General features: G+C 50.6%; 1 protein-coding gene across 3 annotated transcripts in view; it reads right to left on the minus strand.

Annotated features, from left to right (window-relative positions):
- The window catches only part of arhgef25a (Rho guanine nucleotide exchange factor (GEF) 25a), a 74,788-nt gene that overhangs the window by 42,044 nt on the left and 12,235 nt on the right, over window positions 1-20,509 (minus strand). Inside the window, exon 1 of one of the 3 annotated variants that reach the window (XM_069187411.1) lies at window positions 14,150-14,788. The exons of the other annotated variants lie outside the window; for them this stretch is intronic. Coding sequence (XP_069043512.1) covers window positions 14,150-14,243 — 94 coding nt within the window. The 5' untranslated portion in view covers window positions 14,244-14,788. Of the gene's footprint in view, window positions 1-14,149; window positions 14,789-20,509 lie in introns of those variants that run through there. 3 annotated transcript variants of the gene reach the window in all.

The following is a 20,509-nucleotide window of genomic DNA, read 5'->3' on the forward strand; positions in this document are numbered from 1 at the left end:
CATTTGTCCCTGTCATAACAAATGTAATCCCAGAACTCCCAGTCCTGACAGAATCAGGACAGTCACCAGTTCTACTGGGGGAGGAAACTCAATAGAGCTGCAGCCCAGTATGTGACCTCCTGTCACAGCCTGAGGGACAGAGAGTGGGCCTCTCTCATAATAATATTTAAAAAAATGTCTATATTTGTTTGGCTAATTGTCATTTCTTTGGCAACTGGTATCTCGTCAGACTGGCCAGTAAAGCTCGTCTTTGGGAGCAGTGTGGGGAGGAGAGGGTGCTGCAGGACGGGGGGCCGGTGTGTCAGTGGCGAGGGGGCTGGCGGGGAGGAGAGAAGGTTACAGCTGATGCCTGAAATAGCTTTGTCATTAGCTGTGGTCTTCAGTACAAACAAATAGTTTTGCCAGGGAGACGGCTTGCAACTTCCTGTAGGAAACTGCCAAGCCAAATATTTTTTGTCTGCATCTTCTCACCACACGAGAAATCCACCCTATATACTGTTAACCCCCTCAGGACCCAGCCCTGGGGACACAAGGGACACTGACTGACCTTCCTGTCCACACAGATAAGATGACACCGCCTTCATCTGGCCAAAACCGGGGTCAACCCTGTCAACCCAGCGGACTTCTTCAGAACCGAACAGTGGGAACAAGCAGAAACTACAGGGAAGGCACTCTAAACACTGAGAACAGGCAGCAGGTTTCACACAAAGAGTGGTGGAAGCGTGGGGCAAGGAAAATGTTGTCAAAACCGATACCCTAGTTGCTCTGAATGAACCTCTGGATGAGGGGCTCGGATCCGTTAGCTGCTAACTACGGAATGGCTGAATGGCTCCTCCGGTTTGTCAGAGTTCTCTTTCACGCATAGGAGAGAGGCGCTTGATATTTCCAACTCCTGTTGTAATCGTACTGCGCGAATCCCTGGTCCCCCCAGCTCCTGGCCAAGCACAGACTTTCGCCAACGCCAAAGCGCAAGAACTTCCGTTTTCTTTTTAGAGTTCAGTTGAGGACCTTTTGAGCTGGATTTGTATTTTACAGAAGCAAAAAAAATAAAGACTTGAAGTGAAAAGGGGAAATAACTGATGGGGTTTTGAAGGTCTCCTTCAGTTGTGCAGCGCCCGCAGGGAGTGCAGAGTTAACTGTCCGGGGAAACAGGCTTTCTCTGTCCCTCTCCCCCCACCCTGAGTCCTTTTCCTAAACAAGGTCTGGAATGCGCTCCTGGGTCTAGGAACAAATTCCCTCTCTCTCCAGCTCAGACTGCACACATGCACATCCGGGACCACAGAGCTGGAGAGGGAATGTCTGTTTCTGAGAGCAGGAAGAACTAACAAGAGACAGAGAGAGGAGAGACAGACAGACAGGGAGAGTGGTGAGAGAGGAGAGACAGACAGGGAGAGTGGTGAGAGAGGAGAGACAGGGAGTGAGAGAGGAGAGGCAGACAGGGAGAGTGGTGAGAGAGGAGAGACAGACAGGGAGAGTGGTGAGAGAGGAGAGGCAGACAGGGAGAGTGGTGAGAGAGGAGAGACAGACAGGGAGAGTGGTGAGAGAGGAGAGACAGGGAGTGAGAGAGGAGAGGCAGACAGGGAGAGTGGTGAGAGAGGAGAGACAGACAGGGAGTGAGAGAGGAGAGGCAGACAGGGAGAGTGGTGAGAGAGGAGAGACAGACAGGGAGTGAGAGAGGAGAGACAGACAGGGAGAGTGGTGAGAGAGGAGAGACAGACAGGGAGAGTGGTGAGAGAGGAGAGACAGGGAGTGAGAGAGGAGAGGCAGACAGGGAGAGTGGTGAGAGAGGAGAGACAGACAGGGAGAGTGGTGAGAGAGGAGAGGCAGACAGGGAGAGTGGTGAGAGAGGAGAGACAGGGAGTGAGAGAGGAGAGGCAGACAGGGAGAGTGGTGAGAGAGGAGAGACAGACAGACAGGGAGTGAGAGAGGAGAGACAGACAGACAGGGAGTGAGAAGAGAGACAGACAGGGAGTGAGAGGAGAGACAGACAGGGAGAGGAGTGAGAGAGGACAGACAGACAGGGTGAGGGGTGAGAGAGGACAGACAGGGTGGGGATGAGAGAGAAGGACAGACAGACAGGGTGAGGGGTGAGAGAGAAATAGATTATGAAAGAGGAGCTATATGGCAAACAGGCCTTTCTGTAGCATGAAGGAGAGACTAGAACACAAATCCACCCATAAACATTTAGAGAATAGTTCAGTATAGTTTGGCAGTGAATGAGTTCAGGACTTCAGAACAGACATATTACAGGATCTATGTTGGCTGAATTCTAGTGCACTGAAATTACAACAAAAACCACCAAACAGCCCATGCACGGTAGATCTGAGGTACTGAAAAACAATAATAATTTAAACTGCTGGACCCATCTAAAACAAAGTATTGTACCTCTCCCACTATAAAACCCTAATGCCAAGAGCTAAGCCCAGAGAGCAGCCCCCTGCGCCAGCTGGATCTGAAGCTCACTACCACCAAGCAGACTCAGGACAGCACTGCTACGATATCACACATCACAGCCCAGTCGCAGTCAACCCAATCTCTGCACATGCCAAACAACACTACAGAACCCCACTCACTGGGACACACACAAACTACACAAACTGGAATGCTGCAGGACCTTAAAAAACAATAACAACTAGTTGAGTATCTGATCAAGGTAAGAAACAACAAAAAGAAACTGACCCTGACAAATACAGGCTCAGTGACCACAGCCTGGCCATAGAAACTGGACACAGACAGACCTGGCTGCCCAGAGAGGACAGGCTCAGTGACCACAGCCTGGACATAGAAACTGGACACAGACAGACCTGGCTGCCCAGAGAGGACAGGCTCCGTGACCACAGCCTGGACATAGAAACTGGACACAGACAGACCTGGCTGTCCAGAGAGGACAGGCTTAGTGACCACAGCCTGGCCATAGAAACTGGACACAGACAGACCTGGCTGCCCAGAGAGGACAGGCTCAGTGACCACAGCCTGGACATAGAAACTGGACACAGACAGACCTGGCTGTCCAGAGAGGACAGGCTCAGTGACCACAGCCTGGACATAGAAACTGGACACAGACAGACCTGGCTGTCCAGAGAGGACAGACTCAGTGACTACAGCCTGGACATAGAAACTGGACACAGACAGACCTGGCTGCCCAGAGAGGACAGGCTCAGTGACCGCAGCCTGGCCATAGAAACTGGACACAGACAGACCTGGCTGCCCAGAGAGGACAGGCTCCGTGACCACGGCCTGGACATAGAAACTGGACACAGACAGACCTGGCTGCCCAGAGAGGACAGGCTCCGTGACCACGGCCTGGACATAGAAACTGGACACAGAACTGGCTGCACAGAGAGGACAGGCTGTGCTCCCACCTACAGCAGTGAGAAATGGAGACAGAGATGAACTTTCTGCTGCACTGTGACAAATACTCTGGGATTAGACAAACATTCTTCTCTAAAATAACAAATCCAATTTCAGAATTCCCAGAATCAGAACAGCTTCCGGGATGAGATCTCCTGTCACAGCCTAAGGGACAGACTGAGTCTGTCTCACAAAAATGTTTTATGGAATTGTATTGGACTTTTAAATTGAAGAAAATGTTCCTACAACATTTTCTGACAAATGACATAAGGATAACCCTGAAATGTAATAATAACAATTCCCTCAGGCTAGAAGGATAAAGGTCTGTATCTCAGTATCAGCGTAGAAGAGGGAGAAGTGTTTTGTGTACTGGAACCACTCCTGATGAATGAATCCCCAGGACTAGATGGTATCTTACCACTCGTACTCAAGGAAACAAGATGTTTCTCAGAAGGCAATGACACAACACTTCCAGAAGTCGCTAAAGACAAGCATCATACCTGGTACTGGAGGAGGGCTCCTGTAGTGCCCATCCATAAGAAAGGTGACAAAACTGAACCCAATCTTTATAGACCAATAACTCTGACTTCTATTACAGGCAAGGTTATGGAAGACATAATCACACCTAAATTGAAACACAGACCAAGGATAGATGTGTGAACTACGAAGAAGCACATTTAAAATTGGGGAAAAGAGTCATTTCTTTACACAAAGGGTGGTGGGAGGGTGGAACGCACTGCCCTGTCAAGTGGTTGAGGCTGATACCCAAGTCACTTTCAAGACACAGCCAGATGTCCTCCTCAGATCAGTTCACTACTATCTACCAAAGGGGATAGATCGGTCGAACAACTCCTCTCATGTGTGATCTTTCGTATATTTGAATGTTCTTCTTCTGTGACCTAGACGATCACCTATATGGAAATAGGATTCCAGAGATAGCCAACATGGATTTAGACAATGGATGTCTTGTTTAACTAAATTTGTTCAAGTTCTCTGAACGTGTGCCAGCAGTAATGGACAAACACAGAGCACATGGTATGGTATATTTAGATTTTCAGAAGGCTTTTTATAAGGGACGTCACAAAAGATTAATTTGCAAATTACAGGCTATATACATTTGGGTTAATGTGTCTTTGGACTGAGAATCACAGTACTCAGTACTATAGAAACAGGGGGTATGTATAAGGGGTGAATACTCAGACTGGGGTGATGTAATTAGCGGGCTACCACAGGGAGCTATACTGGGACCACTGCACCTCTTAATTTATGTTAATTATTTAGATTCCGGTGTAGTTAGTAAACTAGTAAAGATTGCAGTCAGTACTAAATGAGGAGGATCAGCAAATAGCACCTCATGAAATTCAAAAAGCTTTAGATCCTGTAAACTGGGGAAAAGAACAGCACAACATGGTGTCATTCACAGTGGAGGCACCTGGTTTGTGCCCTAAAGTGATGGCCATGCCCCATAGCGACACATATGGGGGAGGATGTGGACGATTCAACAGGTCTGTCCAGGACATGGACAGGCTGTGGACTTCCCTTCGATTAAGGGATTAAGCTGTGCAAGGCCTGTTTGAGTAAAGAATAACAGAAACACTTCTTTTTGTGTGCTAAAGTGATAGCTATGCCCTGTGGTGTCACAATACTGGCACAGACAAGACCTGAATATTCCAAGCACTAGATGCAGTAAGAGTCCTCACAACTTGAAGATACGAACAGGGAAACACTGAACCAGAAGAGGGTCCTTATGAAAGGCACTTTGGTGTTTATGTTCATACATGCTTTGCATTTTCCAGACACTATAAGGAAACCATTAAAAGAGAAATTGTTATGATATATATTTTAAATTATAGAACTATACTGCACTAGTAAGACCTCATTTCGAATATCGGGTACAATATGTGTCACCACGTGACAGGCACTGACAGCCTGAAGGAACTGAGTCTCTTTAGTCTGAAGGGAGTGTCCTGCACTGACAGCCTGAAAGAACTGAGTCTCTTTAGTCTGAAGGGAGTGTCCTGCACTGACAGCCTGAAAGAACTGAGTCTCTTTAGTCTGAAGGGAGTGTCCTGCACTGACAGGCTGAACAAACTGAACCTTTTAAGTTTTGACCAGAGAAGATTGTGAGGGGACCTGACCATACATCCATTATCTAAGAGCTTTATGCAATTCGGTGTCATGCAGGAGCCCAAGCCTATTCCAGCAACCAACAGGAGCAAGTCCATTGGAGACCAAATACAGACATTCATGCCAGGGCCAGTTTTCCCAGAAGCCAGTTATCCTACCAACAAGTCTTAGGACTGTAAGAGGAAACCGGGGCACCTGGAGGAAACCCACACGAACATGGGGAGAACATACAAACTCCACACAGATAGTACCACAGAAAGTGCACCCAGGGCCCCAGCAATGCTAACCACTGCGCCACTGTGCCACCGGGGAATTGATCCAAGAAATTGATCGTTCAGAATCATCATAGTCACCCACAAAGTCAACCCAGAGGACTGCTTCAGGATCAACAGTGAAGCACAAACCAGAGGTGGAGAAAACCACGAAAGTGTATTTAAACCTGAGGGCAGCTCTGTCTCAGCATCCTGTGTATGGAGTGTTTAGAAAAGGGGTGCTTTGGGGGTGTGCTGGGGTTCAAGCTGGGTGAATGTTGATGGCAGTGGGGTTCAAGTTGGCTGAAGCAGAGAGAAGGGAGAAGTCAGTCAGAAAACAGCGCGTCAGTAAACAACGGGGCTGCTTTCCAGCTAATTGGAAACAGGCTGCCTGCAGACTGGAGCCGCGGAGCAGGATAACGAGCCCGAGAGGCCGAGAGTGGAGACGTGTTACTGCAAGAGGGGGGAGAATTCTGCAGCTTGTTGTCTCCCGCTGCTGTGATGTGTTTCAGTGCTGAATCATTTGGCTTTAATGGGCTTTTATCCTGCTGGTAAGTGTCTCCACGTCTCAAGGAGACAGGGGATAGCTTTGCTCACGGAAATGGAAACAAGAGAAGGTCGAAATGGAAAGTAAGGAGAAGGGATTGTGGGCCCGGGAATACTGGAAAAGAACAGGCAGTGAGGGAGAAGGGATCATGAATCTGGGAATACTGGAAAAGGACAGGCAGTGTGGGAGAAGGGATCATGAATCTGGGAATACTGGAAAAGGACAGGCAGTGAGGGAGAAGGGATCATGAATCTGGGAATACTGGAAAAGGACAGGCAGTGTGGGAGAAGGGATCGTGAATCTGGGAATACTGGAAAAGGACAGGCAGTGAGGGAGAAGGGATCATGAATCTGGAAATACTGGAAAAGGGCAGGCAGTGAGGGAGAAGGGATCGTGAATCTGGAAATACTGGAAAAGGACAGGCAGTGAGGCAGAACATTCCCAGAAACCAATTCATTTATCAGCATATTTCTGAACTGTGGGAGGAAACCCACACAAACACAGGGAGAACATACAAACTCCACCCAGAGAGCAGAGTAAACTATTTAAACATATTGGATGATACCTTGTAACTATAAGTTTTCATAAGCAAAATAAAATCCCAGGCTTTGGAGGAGCAATGTGAATATTCCAACCAAGTATTCTGTCAGGTCAATTAAGGCCTTAACGAGGTAATAAAGTTGGCTGGAATGGAAATCCACAGGTGTGTGGGCCTCTAGACAAAGGATTACTGACACCTGACCACTCCCAGAGGGATATTAATAATATCCCTTCAGCTCTGTATTCTGGTTATTCCCCTATCCATTCAGGCTTCAGCAGCAGTGCTTGGTCTCAGTAACAGACAAACTGCTGTGCTGCACCCCTACATGATACAAGGTCCACTGTGCTCAGTTATCCCAGAGCATCTCGCAGGTGCGTCCTGCTGTCCCCTGGCCTTCCTTGGACTACAGCAGGGCGCACAACAGGTCTCGGTCTAGGCCTCCCCGAACAAGGAAGCACTTCAACTTGTCCAGTTGAGCACTGAATGAGTTTAATTAGGTGATTAAGGACTCTGGACTGCCTGCTGGACCGGAGTGGTACAATGATCGATTACACAGCGCAAATGGGAAAAAATTCCTGATATTGACTCCTGATCCTGGAGGGATGCAGTTTCCTCATTTGTGATCCAACCTAAATTTTTTAATAAACTACTAACCTGTTTCTTTCTTAATTAGATATAAGGCTGTTTTTAATTCAATTAAGGTCTATTACTGCGTTCGTTACTAATAATGCAACAATGTTAATAATTAAGTCAGTTATCTATGTGAGAACATGGTTGGAACAAAAGCCCGAAGACAAGAGGCCAATCTGCCCTGAACTGCACAAACAGAATGGGGAAAGTGAGTGAAGGTGTTCCTGATCCTGCGTCAGGCACAGTGGAGGCACCTGTGGGGTGCAGACCCTTACCCTCACCACACACACCATGCTTATAATCTCACACAGCAGATCGCTAGACTACACTGAAACCCTGAGCAGCGCAGGGTTACTGCTCATACATCTGATTGATCGGTCGGTCGATTTGTTTATCAATTGATTGGTTGATGGGTTGGTCGGTTGATTAGTCTATTGATTGATTGGTTGATGGGTTTGGCGGCTGATTAGTCTATTGATTGATTGGTTGATGGGTTGGTTGGTAGATTGATTGATTGGTTTATCAACTGATCGGTTGATGGGTTGGTTGATCGAGGTGTGTATATGGTTCAGACATATGGTTCAGGGAGCTGCGGGGATTACTGGAACAGCTTGCCCTGCACTACATGGCAGTGGATCACCTAGGATCCTTTTAGAAACAGCTGGGCGAGATCCCCTGATCAATCAGCTACTTCAACAGACTCTGCCGCTTTCCAGACAAGGGGAATGACAGGAGGGGTCAGCGGGGGACAGGGTCTGTGTCGGAGCGTGGCGACCAGCCCATGATGGCCCTGTTCCACAGCAGCGAGAGCAGAGTCGCTGGAGCAGTCAGGGTGGGGGGGGGGGTTCCGTCCGGGTTGCATTAGGTGTCAGGAACTGACCTTTTCAGACCTGAATTGAAGTAACATGACCATTTCCTCCTCTGCCCTCTCCTGTCTGTCCCTTCTTTCTCCTTCTCTCCCTAGAAGCTGAATTAAACTGCATTTTTCTGCTTGCGGGTTTACAGAAGCGGTCAGTTGGAAATGCTTTACTGGAATGTTGCTCCATAATGGCTTCACAATCCCTTCATGACTGCTACACAAGACATGATCATCACAAGCATAATGCTTTCTAGGGACAGGTGAAAATGGCATAACGTGCAGAAGAGGTCATGACATTTATTTTAGCATCATGTCTAGCCCTTGGGATGGTGAATCTTTGTAATTTGCTAAACTGCATAACTTTGTTGCTCTGTGTGAGGCGTTGGATGAGGAGATCTGGTGTGTAAATGGTGCTCTGTGTGAGATGTTGGATGAGGAGATCTGGTGTGTAAATGGTGCTCTGTGTGAGATGTTGGATGAGGAGATCTGGTGTGTAAATGGTGCTCTGTGTCAGATGTTGGATGAGGAGATCTGGTGTGTAAATGGTGCTCTGTGTGAGGCGTTGGATGAGGAGATCTGGTGTGTAAATGGTGCTCTGTGTGAGATGTCTGATGAGGAGATCTGGTGTGTAAATGATGCTCTGTGTGAGATGTCTGATGAGGACTTCTTCCTCATGTGTTGTTGTGAGATTGGTATAAGGGGGGCATATAGGATTCTTCAAAGTCTCCAACTTTCTCTCTGCCTCCCCAACTCCCCCACCCTCTCGCTCGCTCCTCAGAAGAACAGCAGGGAAGTCTCTCTGCGTCACCCAGCTCAGAGTGGATTTTTTCCCCCCAGTCCTATTTTTGAATCCCGACTTCTCCGAGCCCGGGAGACGAACAGGAAATGATCTCTTGGCAGCTGCCCTATGGGAATTTCCGCTGCTCTTGGCTGTGTGCTTTTCTGTCACCTTCTGGCGTGTCTTGGCAGCGGGACGAGCGCCACACAAGCCAGTGAGGTGCCACCAGAATCACAGCCCCGTGCCAGTGGCCTGGCTGAGGGCACGGCCTCCTGCTGCTCCCCGTGGCCCTGGTGAGCGGGCAGGGACCCCGCCAGCCCCGTGGCTCGCTGAAGCGGCCCACGGGGACTCTTTCTCTCCAACAGCTGCTCGCGCAGTTACCAGCAGTACAGTTCGCGGGTTGTCACTCTGATACAGCTAACAACAGGTCTCGTAGCTGTAATGGTTGGTCTTGAATTTATGAAGTGGGTTTTCCCAATACTGTTTGAGAAGTTGGGAAATTCAGAACTGGGCTTTCTGGGACTGTGCAGGGACAAACATCACAGCGGGCAGCCCTCAAGAACAGGAATGGATCGGACTGCTGCACACCAGGAGTCTTGATCCCCTGTTTTCCTGCTGCCAGCACTAATCCCAGAGTTTTTCCGGTTGAAGGGCTCCTGTTGGATATTCCTCAGTAGTGGGAATGCGGGAAGGGCCTGTGGTCAAGGAACATGGAGGACTGGAGACTGGGATCCTTCTATCCTTCCATTTCCTTATCACTTCATCCAATTCAGGGGCGCATGGGAGCTGGCGCCTATCCCAGAAAGCAAAGGGTGCAGGGCAGGCTACTCCCTGGACAGGACACCTTTCCATCACAAGGCACACAGACACAGACACTCACTCACACCAGGGCCAATTTTCCCAGGAGCCAATTAATTTACCAGCATGTCTTTGGACTGCAAAAAGAAACCAGAGCACCTGGAGGAGACCCATGTGAACACAGGGAGAGCATTCAAACTCCACACAGACAGCACCCCAGGAACTGGACCCAGGGCTCCAGTGCTGCGAGGCAGCAACGCTAAACACTACACTACCATGTAGTCCCAAGACTGGGACCACTAGGACTAATTAAGTCATTAATCACTCAAATTATGTCACCTAGAGTTTTGCTTGAGCTCCAGAGCCTGTCCAGCTTCAGACAATCATGTCTATGAGCTGATCAGTCCAGATCTCTCCCAGTTCTCTATTCAGATTAACTTCCAGCTGCCCGGAAGTCAGAGAACAGCACTCCTCCCTCAGCTGTGAGCGGAGCTCATCACAAAGCTCATCTGGATGCCTTTAAAGAGAATTTATGGCCTTTATTAAAGCCATGCCCTCCCCCCACCCCCCACCAAATTCCAGGATCAAGAGCACCAGCCCGCTGTTACAAAGCGCTCATGGCACAGATGATCCCACCAACCAGAAACAGATTTCTCAGCACACAGGCACTCCGGAGCAGGATCAGAATGCTGGAGTGGTGAGAGGAGGTGATAGGTGCACTGTTATAAGGCAGGGCAGCAGGGAAAAGCATGCCTGTGCTCATAATCAGAAAGCTTACAAACAGCACGAGCTCCATTCAGCCCCTCCTTGTCTGAGGACCTCAGTCTCAAGGATCTTGGAGGATCCCAGCAAATTGGCTTCAACCGCATGGATGATCAGCTTGTTACAGACTCCCACCACTCTCTGTGTACAGACATGTCTGCTGATTTCAGCCCTGGAAGCACTTCCCATTAATTTCCTCTTCCGGAGATGGAATACTATGCAATCACCAGAGTAGTATGGCCAATAGCGTGGGGGAGATTTTAACTTCCAGTGGAGGAGACTTAGAAGGCAGTACACCACAGCAAAAATGGGGAGAGAGGGGATTGTCTTTCAGAACTAGAATCCATGATTAAGCATTATGTTCAGGGAGCGGGCAGTGACATCAACTGGTTGCTTTCTCCACAAACAAAGCTGTAACAGTTTTCATGTTGCTTATGACTATTGTTCCTAAATGCAGAACAGGTCCATGAGTACCTGCAACAGCAGCCAGGATCTGTCACAGCAGAGCTTCTGACACTGTTAGGTGGGGGTTAAGGGTGATTATGAATGGTTAGCCATCTATGCACTTTCTTCTAATACAGGGTTGCGGGGCAGGTGGAGCTTATCTCAGCAAGCAATGGACACACGACAGGACACAGCCTGGAAGGGACGCCAGTCTATCACAGGGCACACACAGACACAGACAACGCAGACACAGTCTTTGGACTCTGGAAGGAAACCGTAACACCTGAAGGAAACCCACATGAACATAGGGAGAACTTGCGAACTCCATACAGACAGCACCCCAGGTCTGGTCCTGAACCCAGGACCCTGGCTCTGTGAGCCACTGCACTAATGTGCTGCCCCTATGAATGGTTATCTACCTTTTACTTGTGGATGGCTATAGGGCAGGGGGCACAGTTCCAGTCCTAGAGGGGCATAATGTCTACTTAATTGAAATCGTTTTGAGCTTAATTTAACAAGTTGAAGCACTTCCTCGTTCTTCATGAGGCTGGAGGTTAAGAGAGACCTAGAATACTTGCTGGACAGCATCTTGGAGACCAAAGTACAGACGATTCTGAGTGTTGCCATGGCCTGGATACACTGGGAACACTGGGACAGGAGTGGGCAGCTCAGGTCTTGCCGTGCAGAGTCTGTTTCTGGTTTTCCAACTCAGACTGTAATTGATTTAAGTGTATCAATTAAATGCATAAAAGGTCCAATTGACTGTGATTTCCAGGTCTTAAATGAAAAGCTGTCTCTTTATACCAGAAGGAACCCAGCATTCCAGGATCAGGGATGTCCACTCCTGCTCTATGACATTATACTGACTGCATAAGTGATCCGCTCATTTGACCAGGTCCCTTGAGAACAAATCCTTGTTTATAATGATGGCCTGGAGACTCACTTCTAAAGCAAGGTAGTTTACTGGAGCACTCTGAGTGAAGTACCCTATTCAAGCCTAAAAGAGCCATGCCTCATCTGGGATCTGAACCCGCAATCCCACCAGTCCACATCGCTAAAGAGGAAACTGCACATGGCTGCCGTACACTCGAGCCTGTTTACCCACTGCACTATGGCCCTGTTTTGAGAGCAATCTGGCTGTGACTTCACACCCCTCAGAGGATGTGTGCAATGTGCTCATTATTGCAAGGTGATGCAATCAGTTCAACAGGGGATAGGGGGTCACGCCCATGTGTCCATCACAGGGCAATGGGTGGGGCGATTGGACTCATCATCCAATAGGAATCCCTGAAAAACACTTCTCATAAACAGTGTGTTTTTTTTCAGCTGAAGTAACTTTGCTGTCATTGTTAATGAGGAATAAGTATTTATTCCACTCCAATTCATGCAATTCAAATCGTCCAAAGCCATATCCTGTTCAATTGCCAGTTCAATATGTTATGAATTACAACAGCGAACACAGAACACTTTTAGCACTTGGCTAAAAAATCTGAAGCACACCAGTGTTATGCAGCTACTATACTGTGAAGTTTTGTGCAACAGGACTGGGACCCCTCTCTCATTTCACAGCTCCATATTTCCTCCCTGTTCCTTCCTTCTCTCTCCCTTTTCTCCATCTCTCTGTCCTTCACTTCCTGTCTCTCTCCCTCCATCCCAGTCTCTCTCACGCGGTCTCTCTCCCTCTATTGCAGTCTCTCTCCCTCTCAGTCTCTCTGTCTCTCTCCCACTGTCTCTCTCCCTCTATCTCTGTCTCGCTGTCTCTCTCACGCTGTCTCTCTGTCCCTCTGTCCCTGTCTCTCTGTCTTTCTCTGCCGGTCCCTCTGTCCTTCTGCCGCCCTGTCCCTCAGTTTGTCCCAACTGAGGAGGTACTGGGGCTCCAAATGAGACCAGCGATGGTAGGGCGAGGCGCAGAGAGGAATCAAAACTCTCAGGCAGTCTGGAGCTCCCGCAGACAGAGGTGTGCAGCTTTTTCACGAATAGAGCACATCTGTAAATGAGCCTGCATACACAACACACACAGCCTGTCTAAACACCCCAGTTACCCTGCAGACGCCCGGTGATCCAGACACAGGGAGCAAACTAATATCCGGAATGGATTTTTAATGCATGTTATCCTGAGCTTCCGTGGCCTGGGTGAGCACAAGTGTATCTCAAATGGGCTCTGCGCTACATGTGGCGAAACCCAGAGCACTCCCACGCCATAGCAATCTGAGCCATTCCAGGTTTCACCGCAAGCTGTGGGAGTTCATAAAGCAGTGGAAAGTTCCAGCATTCTGGACAACCCTGAGTCTCTAACAGCACGAAAGCATCTCAGCTGTCTTCCTGGCGGCTTGGCGCAGCTCGTACCAGAGAGCCCAGGGGCCCCAGCAAGCCCTGGAAGTGGATCTGTCTGCTCTGCACCAGGAGTCACGCTCTCCTCGGGAGAGTGAGGAGACAGGGCAGAAGCGGGGCAACAATGTTCTTCTGGGCGCAATGAGTCAGCTCCCCAACTTCAACCCCCCCCACAACACATCGCGGAGCGAGCCGGGACAGCTGGCAGGACCGGCGGCACGCTAAGACCCGGTCTGAAGACGCCACACGCGAGGACGACCCCCGCAGCCTCCCTGCCTGCAGAAGGGAGCGGACGTGTTCGAGCGCTCCTCCACAGGGAGGGGTGCCGATCGCACTTTGATTGGCTGTCCCGCAGCGTGAACGGGGGCGCCCCACGCCTGCCGCCCCCCCCCCCCCCGATGTTAAAACACAGAGGTCTATTCTAACCGTGCCAGGGTGGGGGGGTGGGCGAGACCAGGGGCGGACATCTGTTGCTCCACTCCGAAAAACCTGGAGGAGCAGGAGAGCAGGCGGGAGGGGGGTCTGGCCAGACCGGAGGGCTAAAGAAAATAAACACAGCACCCGAGACGGCCGAGGAGGAGGCTGGAGAGCAGGACGGGACGCAAGCTGGAGAGAACTGGGGGGGGTAGACTGAGGAACCCCCAGATACACACACACACACACGCGCTGGGACCTCAGGTAAAATAATTGCAACAATTCCTATAACAAGAAGAAGATGCCCATCACTGACCTCGCACCCTGGCGTAACAGCAGCCGCACTTTGCCAGTACTTTCCGGAACAAGTGTTGGCACGCGCAGCCCCTGTGGTGGTGCCCTCCCTTCATGCTGTGCCCAGGTCGCTGCCAGCAGGGCTGCCACCTCTGATCATGGCACTGGACGCGAGGCGGGCAAGAGACGGGCAGGGCGCCGGACCGGTCCCCCTCCTCCTCCTCCTCCGCCGGGCAACAAGGGAAAAACCAAGGCTTCCGAAAGGCAGAAATAAAAACCCGGCTCGCGCGTGTCCAGATGTCATCCGCCAGCCACTCCAAGCAAATCCCACTGATCCGGCACTTCCCAGACGGAACGAGTGAGCAATCTCCACGGCTGTCACCCGGGGGTGTGGACAGAGCCCAAGGCAGGGCGTCTGGAGAGGGGCAGACGGAGGGAGAGAGAAGGCAGAGAGCACTGCAGGTCCCCGCCGCCTTCTGCTGTCGCTCTGGTCAAATAACGGGCTCTCCGTCTGGGAGAGAGGGAGGGAGGAGGGAGGGAGAGGAGGGGGGGGGTGGAGCTTGCAGCCTCCCCCTCCTCTCCTGTCCTCCTCTGTTCTCTCTCCCTCTCTCCTACCGCCTGCTCGCCTCTGCCTCCCTCTCCCTGCACTGCGCAGGAGACGGAAGCACACAGACACACACAAAGACTCCCACACCCACTCCTTGCAGAAAGCGCCCGCCGAGTTTGGTGGGAAAGCTGGTGCCTCAGTGACAGACACACACACAGCCCCTGAGCGGCGACAGGCTCGCGCACTGCTGCGTGACACACTTGAACACACCGCCGCCGCACTCCCGTTGCACAGCGGGCTGATCCGCTCCAGGTTTTTTGCCAGCCGCGGGGCTCTTGTATGGCAGCCAGCACCTCATGCTTGTTACCCTGTTGTAAGTGATTTAGCACAGACAGATGTGGCACTAGCATCCGGTTAAAAATAGCCGGGCTGCACATGTCGGGCTGCCTGTTTCATCTGGAGGGATTGTACAAAGAACTTAACAGCTGAGATGGAAAAAAAACTGAAATGGACCCAACTGCTATTCAGTTAAACTCTTATTTCCATCCCTGTTAGTACATAGGGAGAGAGACATGCAGCCAATTGAATGTTGGAAGGAATAGAATTTGTTCCATTTGTAAGATCTCTTAAAGTCTACCAATCAATTTTATTTGCATATAGCGCCTTTCAACCCAGAGCATTCATAGTGTCCTCCAGGCACTTCACTTTTCATAAACACACATATAAAAATGTAGATATATTTGCTTATTATTACTTTGATTTCTTGCTCAAAGGGATTTTTCCATTTTTCAAAGCTTTTCCGAAACCTCCGTCTGTGTATTAGAACTTGGACTGATAGCCTGAAAGTTTCGGGAAGAACGCTCTCTTTCCGAACTCGGAGTCTCAAGGAAAGGCCCTCCCCGAATCCGTGGAAAGACACGGGCAGAGGGCGATCAGACCTCCACTCTCCCCTCTCTCCTGCGGCTGAGCTGCTCTCGGAATAAACAAATCAGCTGTACACTTTCTTGCCAACATTGTTTCAGTGGATCAACCTGTTAATGCTATCACACACCCTCACACAGACACCCGTGCACACACACTGACACAGTTCCATGTTTTCACGCTCATACACAGACACGAGCGCTGACTCACCGCTGCGCACACTCAGAGTCGCCCATAAACGCACACTAACACATCTCACACAGACATACTCAGACACCCCCCGTCTGCCTCTTTTCCTCTGCTGTTCAGGGGTGAGTGATGGGGAAACGATTCTTCCAGGAGTTTTCTCCAGTGACACATCCCCCTGGCCTGGGCCCCCGCCAGTCCCGCGCGAGTGTGCGTGAGCGCGTCCGTGTGTGAGGGCCGAGGAGACTGGCCGAGGGTGAGCTCCCTGGAAAAACTGGGAACCGAAAGGCACGTGGCAGCACAAACACTTTCACTCTTCACTCAGCGAGGCCACCGGGGACTCCTGCTGCCCAGCAGTTTGAGCCACTCCAGGATTTACCAGCTGCCGGGCTCCGGTGCAGACTGTACTGACAAGGCAGCAAAGACACAACATTAATGGCGACTGTGCAAATCTGCTCCAAAAGAGGAGGTGGCCTCCAAATAAGGCAGCCTGTGGTACTGATTTGTAAAGGAGAGCCCTGCAGCTAGCGAAAACCCAGAGCGGATCCACTTGCAGTGCATCGGGATGTTCAGAACACTGGTAATGTCACGAACACGGACTGAAATCCGTGTCAGATCTTGTAGAAGACCCTATGCGATGCGGTAAGAGCTGGAGAAAACAGGAGGCGTGGTAAAAGGGAACACACAGGGGTTTAATAGTGCACAAAATAATAGTGACAGTCCGTGAGATAGTGTACGGGGAAGACAAAACGGCATCCAAATCCAAACGGGTCCAAGGGCAGGTCAAAGCACAATCCGAGAGTCCATCAACTAGAAATCCATCCTGGGACGCGACAAAGTTAAAATCCCCGGGAGGGGGGAGCACACGGACAAACGAAACATGGAGGTCCAAGGGTGACGGGGCGAGATCCTCCAGACCCTGGGCTCAGGGAGCGGGAGGTGTCGGGGATGAGGCCTATGCCCTCAGGAGACGGACGTAGGGTTTCCTGGTGCCAGGCGGGCCTCGCGACATCCTTACCCTCATGATGAGCCCCGAGGACTGGAGGAGCTGGTCTTTAAATAATAACACTAAAAGGGTACACCTGGAGAGCTTAATCACACGAACAATAACGGGAGCAGTGGAGCGCCCTCTAGGGAGGGATGTCGGGCGTGACAGGTAACAGCCGCACAGGGCGCGGCCCATGTCTCAGCGGGGGTCTGATCTTGATGGGGACAACTGTTGCGGAGATCTAATACACAAAATGGAACAAGACACAGTGGGCTCCTCCTACCTTAACAGGCCTTGAGCAAAATCCACCTGGGGGGGGATTTGAATTGTCCGGGACGTGTTTAAAATGCGCCAGCTGAACTCTCATCCTCAAGTGCGGCGGGTTCTGGCCACCACGGACTGATGTTGACTGATAAGGACTGACGCTTTATCCTTATCAGTATTGCCAAGGAGCTGTAAACCCATCAGGTCTGTTGATACTGAAGGAATCTATTGGATTAAAAGGCACTGAGCGATCTAATCTACTGAACCACCGCAGGGTCCCTCTATCTATCCTACTTCTCCATCCGTCTGTCAATGTCTCTCTGTCTCTCTTCATTTCTGTCGCTTAATCAATCGATCTGCCACTGTGCTGTATATTTCTCTCTCGACAATAATAATCATCTTTTACCAGTGTAAACAGCCGCTGAAAGATGACCAGCGATATGTAGAATTGACACATAAGCAGGTGTGGCTCTGAGCTCTATCAACAGGGTGATGGAGAAAACAGATTCCAGTCCACGGCCATCGTGCCTGCCCACCTGTCCTGTCCAGACTGTAGGATCAGGAGCAGTGCAACAGTGGGAGAGAGCTCCCCCTGCTGGTGAGCAGTGTAAACTGCAGGCCAGTAACCAGAGTCCCGCAGCTCCAAACCTCCAGCTGGTCAGCCCAGCTTGGTCATTAAACCAGGAAGAGCTAAAGGATCTGGCTCAATGGATTGGTAAGTAAAACTAACCTGCACCTCAATCCCCAAGCATCAGATTGCGTTCAGGAGATTAGCAGCAGTCAAACAAATCTGTTCCACAGGACAGGGAGGGGAGGCAGAGACACTCTACAGCTGGTGTCTGACAGTCTTTTTCCAGCCGTCAGCATCAATTAAACAATTAGCCTAATTATTTCCTTATGTAGACCCATACAGGACATTACGTAAGGTCTTTAACCATTGATTATTTAACGAAAACACTCACTTGATTCAAGGTACAGTGACCTACGAACCACCTTAGGAAGAAGTACTACAGCTGGGCTGTTAATTAATTAATTAGACCAGCTGTGTAAGCGAGGGCATGGGTGGAACTAAAACCAGACAACACCGGATCTGGAACAGACACCCCTGGGCTAACGCCACACAGGGCTTTGCTCCAGAGCGGGAATTGTTCTTATGGGAAGAGATTTGCCGGGATTACGCAGATCCGTGGTGGGATCTCCTCTCTCCTCTCTGAACCCACCCACGCCCCCTCCCTCTTCTGCGTCTCCTTCTCCCGTCTGCTCTCTAGCCTTTTTTGGCCATAGTTGTGGTTCTTTCATTGTTTTGCTATGTTTTCCAAATCTGCCGATAAAAATAACGGCCCTACAGAAACAATGCGTGCTCTAATCCGTCCGGGCCACAGCGATTCCCGGCGGACTGCAGCAAAGACAATGGCTACAGGAGAGTCTTCCTCTGCCTCCGATGGAAGCCTGTCCAAACTGCAAAAGAATCGGCCAAACGCCCGGAGTGGATCCGCTGACCAGGGAACGGAGTGAAGTACGCAGCCCTTTAATAATCAGCCATTTTGGTCAGAGTGGTCCATCTCCAGTCAGGAGAGCCCGGAGTGTGTCTGCAGGCTTTCATTGCAACTCCACTCTTAAAGACCTGAAGCACTAGTCAAACAAAATGAATAAGATCATCCTTATTGGTTTATTTGGACCAATTTACCGACTTTCCCCAGTTCAAGAGTCTGCTGTTCAGTCCTGGATAGCCACAGGGCCTGCAGTCCAGTCCTGGAGAGCCACAGGACCTGCAGTCCAGTCCTGGAGAGCCACAGGGCTTGCAGGATCTTGTTCCAGCGGAGCTTTGAAGGACCCTAATCAAATCAATTGGTTGCTAAATTAAGAAAAGGTCCCTGGTCATCAGGTACTGGTGCAGAAAAGCAGTAGCAACGGGGCAGCCCTGCAGGGGAGGAGACGAACTGCCCCGATGTGGGAGAGATATGGATTTATCCGGCCTCCAGTGTGAAACCAGGAGGATGAGCCCCAGTGATCCTGAATCATGGCCAGCAGGGACCTGCTTTGCAAAATGACTGCAGGTGCTCGTCTTAAAGATGCACTCATATTAACAAGGCATTTCTCGGCTTTCTCTGACAGCAGGAAACAATGAAGCATTTCTCACCATCAGTGAGGCGTCGTACTGTTATTAAGGAGGGGTTCCATTATGGGTGGCATGGTGGCACAGCAGTTGGCATTGCTGCCTCGGAGCGCCTGGGCCCTGGGTTCATTTCTGGACATAGGGCGCTGTCTGTGTGGAGTTTGCATGTTCTCCCTGTGTTACCATGGGTTTCCTCCAGGTGCTCCAGTTTCCTCCCAAAGACATGCTGGTGTGTTAATTGGCTTCTAAGAAAAACAACTGGCCCAGGTGCGAGTGTGTGTAAGCCCCATGATGGACTGGCGTCCCATCCAGGGTGTACCCAAACTCATGCCCCTTGCATGCTGGGATAGGCTCTGGGTCCCCTGTGACCCTGAATTGACAAGGCTGTTAGAAAATGGGCTGAAGGAAGGAGTTCCATCACATCGCACTCCTGCTAATGAAGCCCTCTACAGCGTCTTCAACACTCAGGGAAAGAATCTAAAAACATGTGGCATGGACACGCTCGCTCGGTAGTTTGCTGAAAGATTTGCAGTGACAGATTGTTCATGATCACAACCTTCCCCTTACATGATGCCATCTGTCAAATTAATTCTGGATTTCCGTGCAGACTCTGTGTCGGCAGAAACCGTGATCCAGCCCCAGGGGACGGAACAGTTCAGGACAAGTGATTTCGCCCTGTGTGACACATGCAGACAGTAACAATGCACTCGCCCATCTTTAACAACAGCATGATCAAAGACAGGGGGCGCTTGAGGACTGAGGACTGGAAGGGCAGCACAGGGGGGGCCCATACTTGCTCGGGGTCGAGACGGAGACAGGAAGGGTTGGAACTGGGAACCTCCTGGTAGCAAGCCCTGAGCTTTAGCCCCCTCAGCTGCCAGGAATTTGGATTCTAACCCAGGACCGTGGCCAGGCAGCCGCGCTCATGAGGCCCGGACGGGAGGGAAGGGCGGAAGAGCAGAAATCGCGCAGGTGGGGGCGCCGCTGTCCTCCCGCTGGGATGATCGCTCCTCTCCCATCTGCAGCGTCGCAGGGCAGCAAGGGGCTTGAGTGAGAAATGAGCTTCCGGGAGCCTCTGTCCTGGACTCCCACTGGGCGAGTATGCAGGCTGGTGCTGTCGTCTGAAGTAGAGCACGTGGAGTCAGTTATAGTGCCGGGCTGCTGGCAGTGCCCTTTCTAACCTGGCCACACGTGAACCCAAGAGAGCAGACAGACGGACTCGGACAACCCTGACCCCAGAGGGATCCCAGTCTGACACACACACACACACACACACACACACACACACGGGACAGAGGGATCCCAGCTCTGACACACACACACACACACACACCGGAACAGAAGGATCCCAGCTCTGACA

The sequence above is a fragment of the Lepisosteus oculatus genome, chromosome 1 (genome assembly GCF_040954835.1).
Source record: "Lepisosteus oculatus isolate fLepOcu1 chromosome 1, fLepOcu1.hap2, whole genome shotgun sequence".
Classification (NCBI taxonomy): Eukaryota; Metazoa; Chordata; class Actinopteri; order Semionotiformes; family Lepisosteidae; genus Lepisosteus; species Lepisosteus oculatus.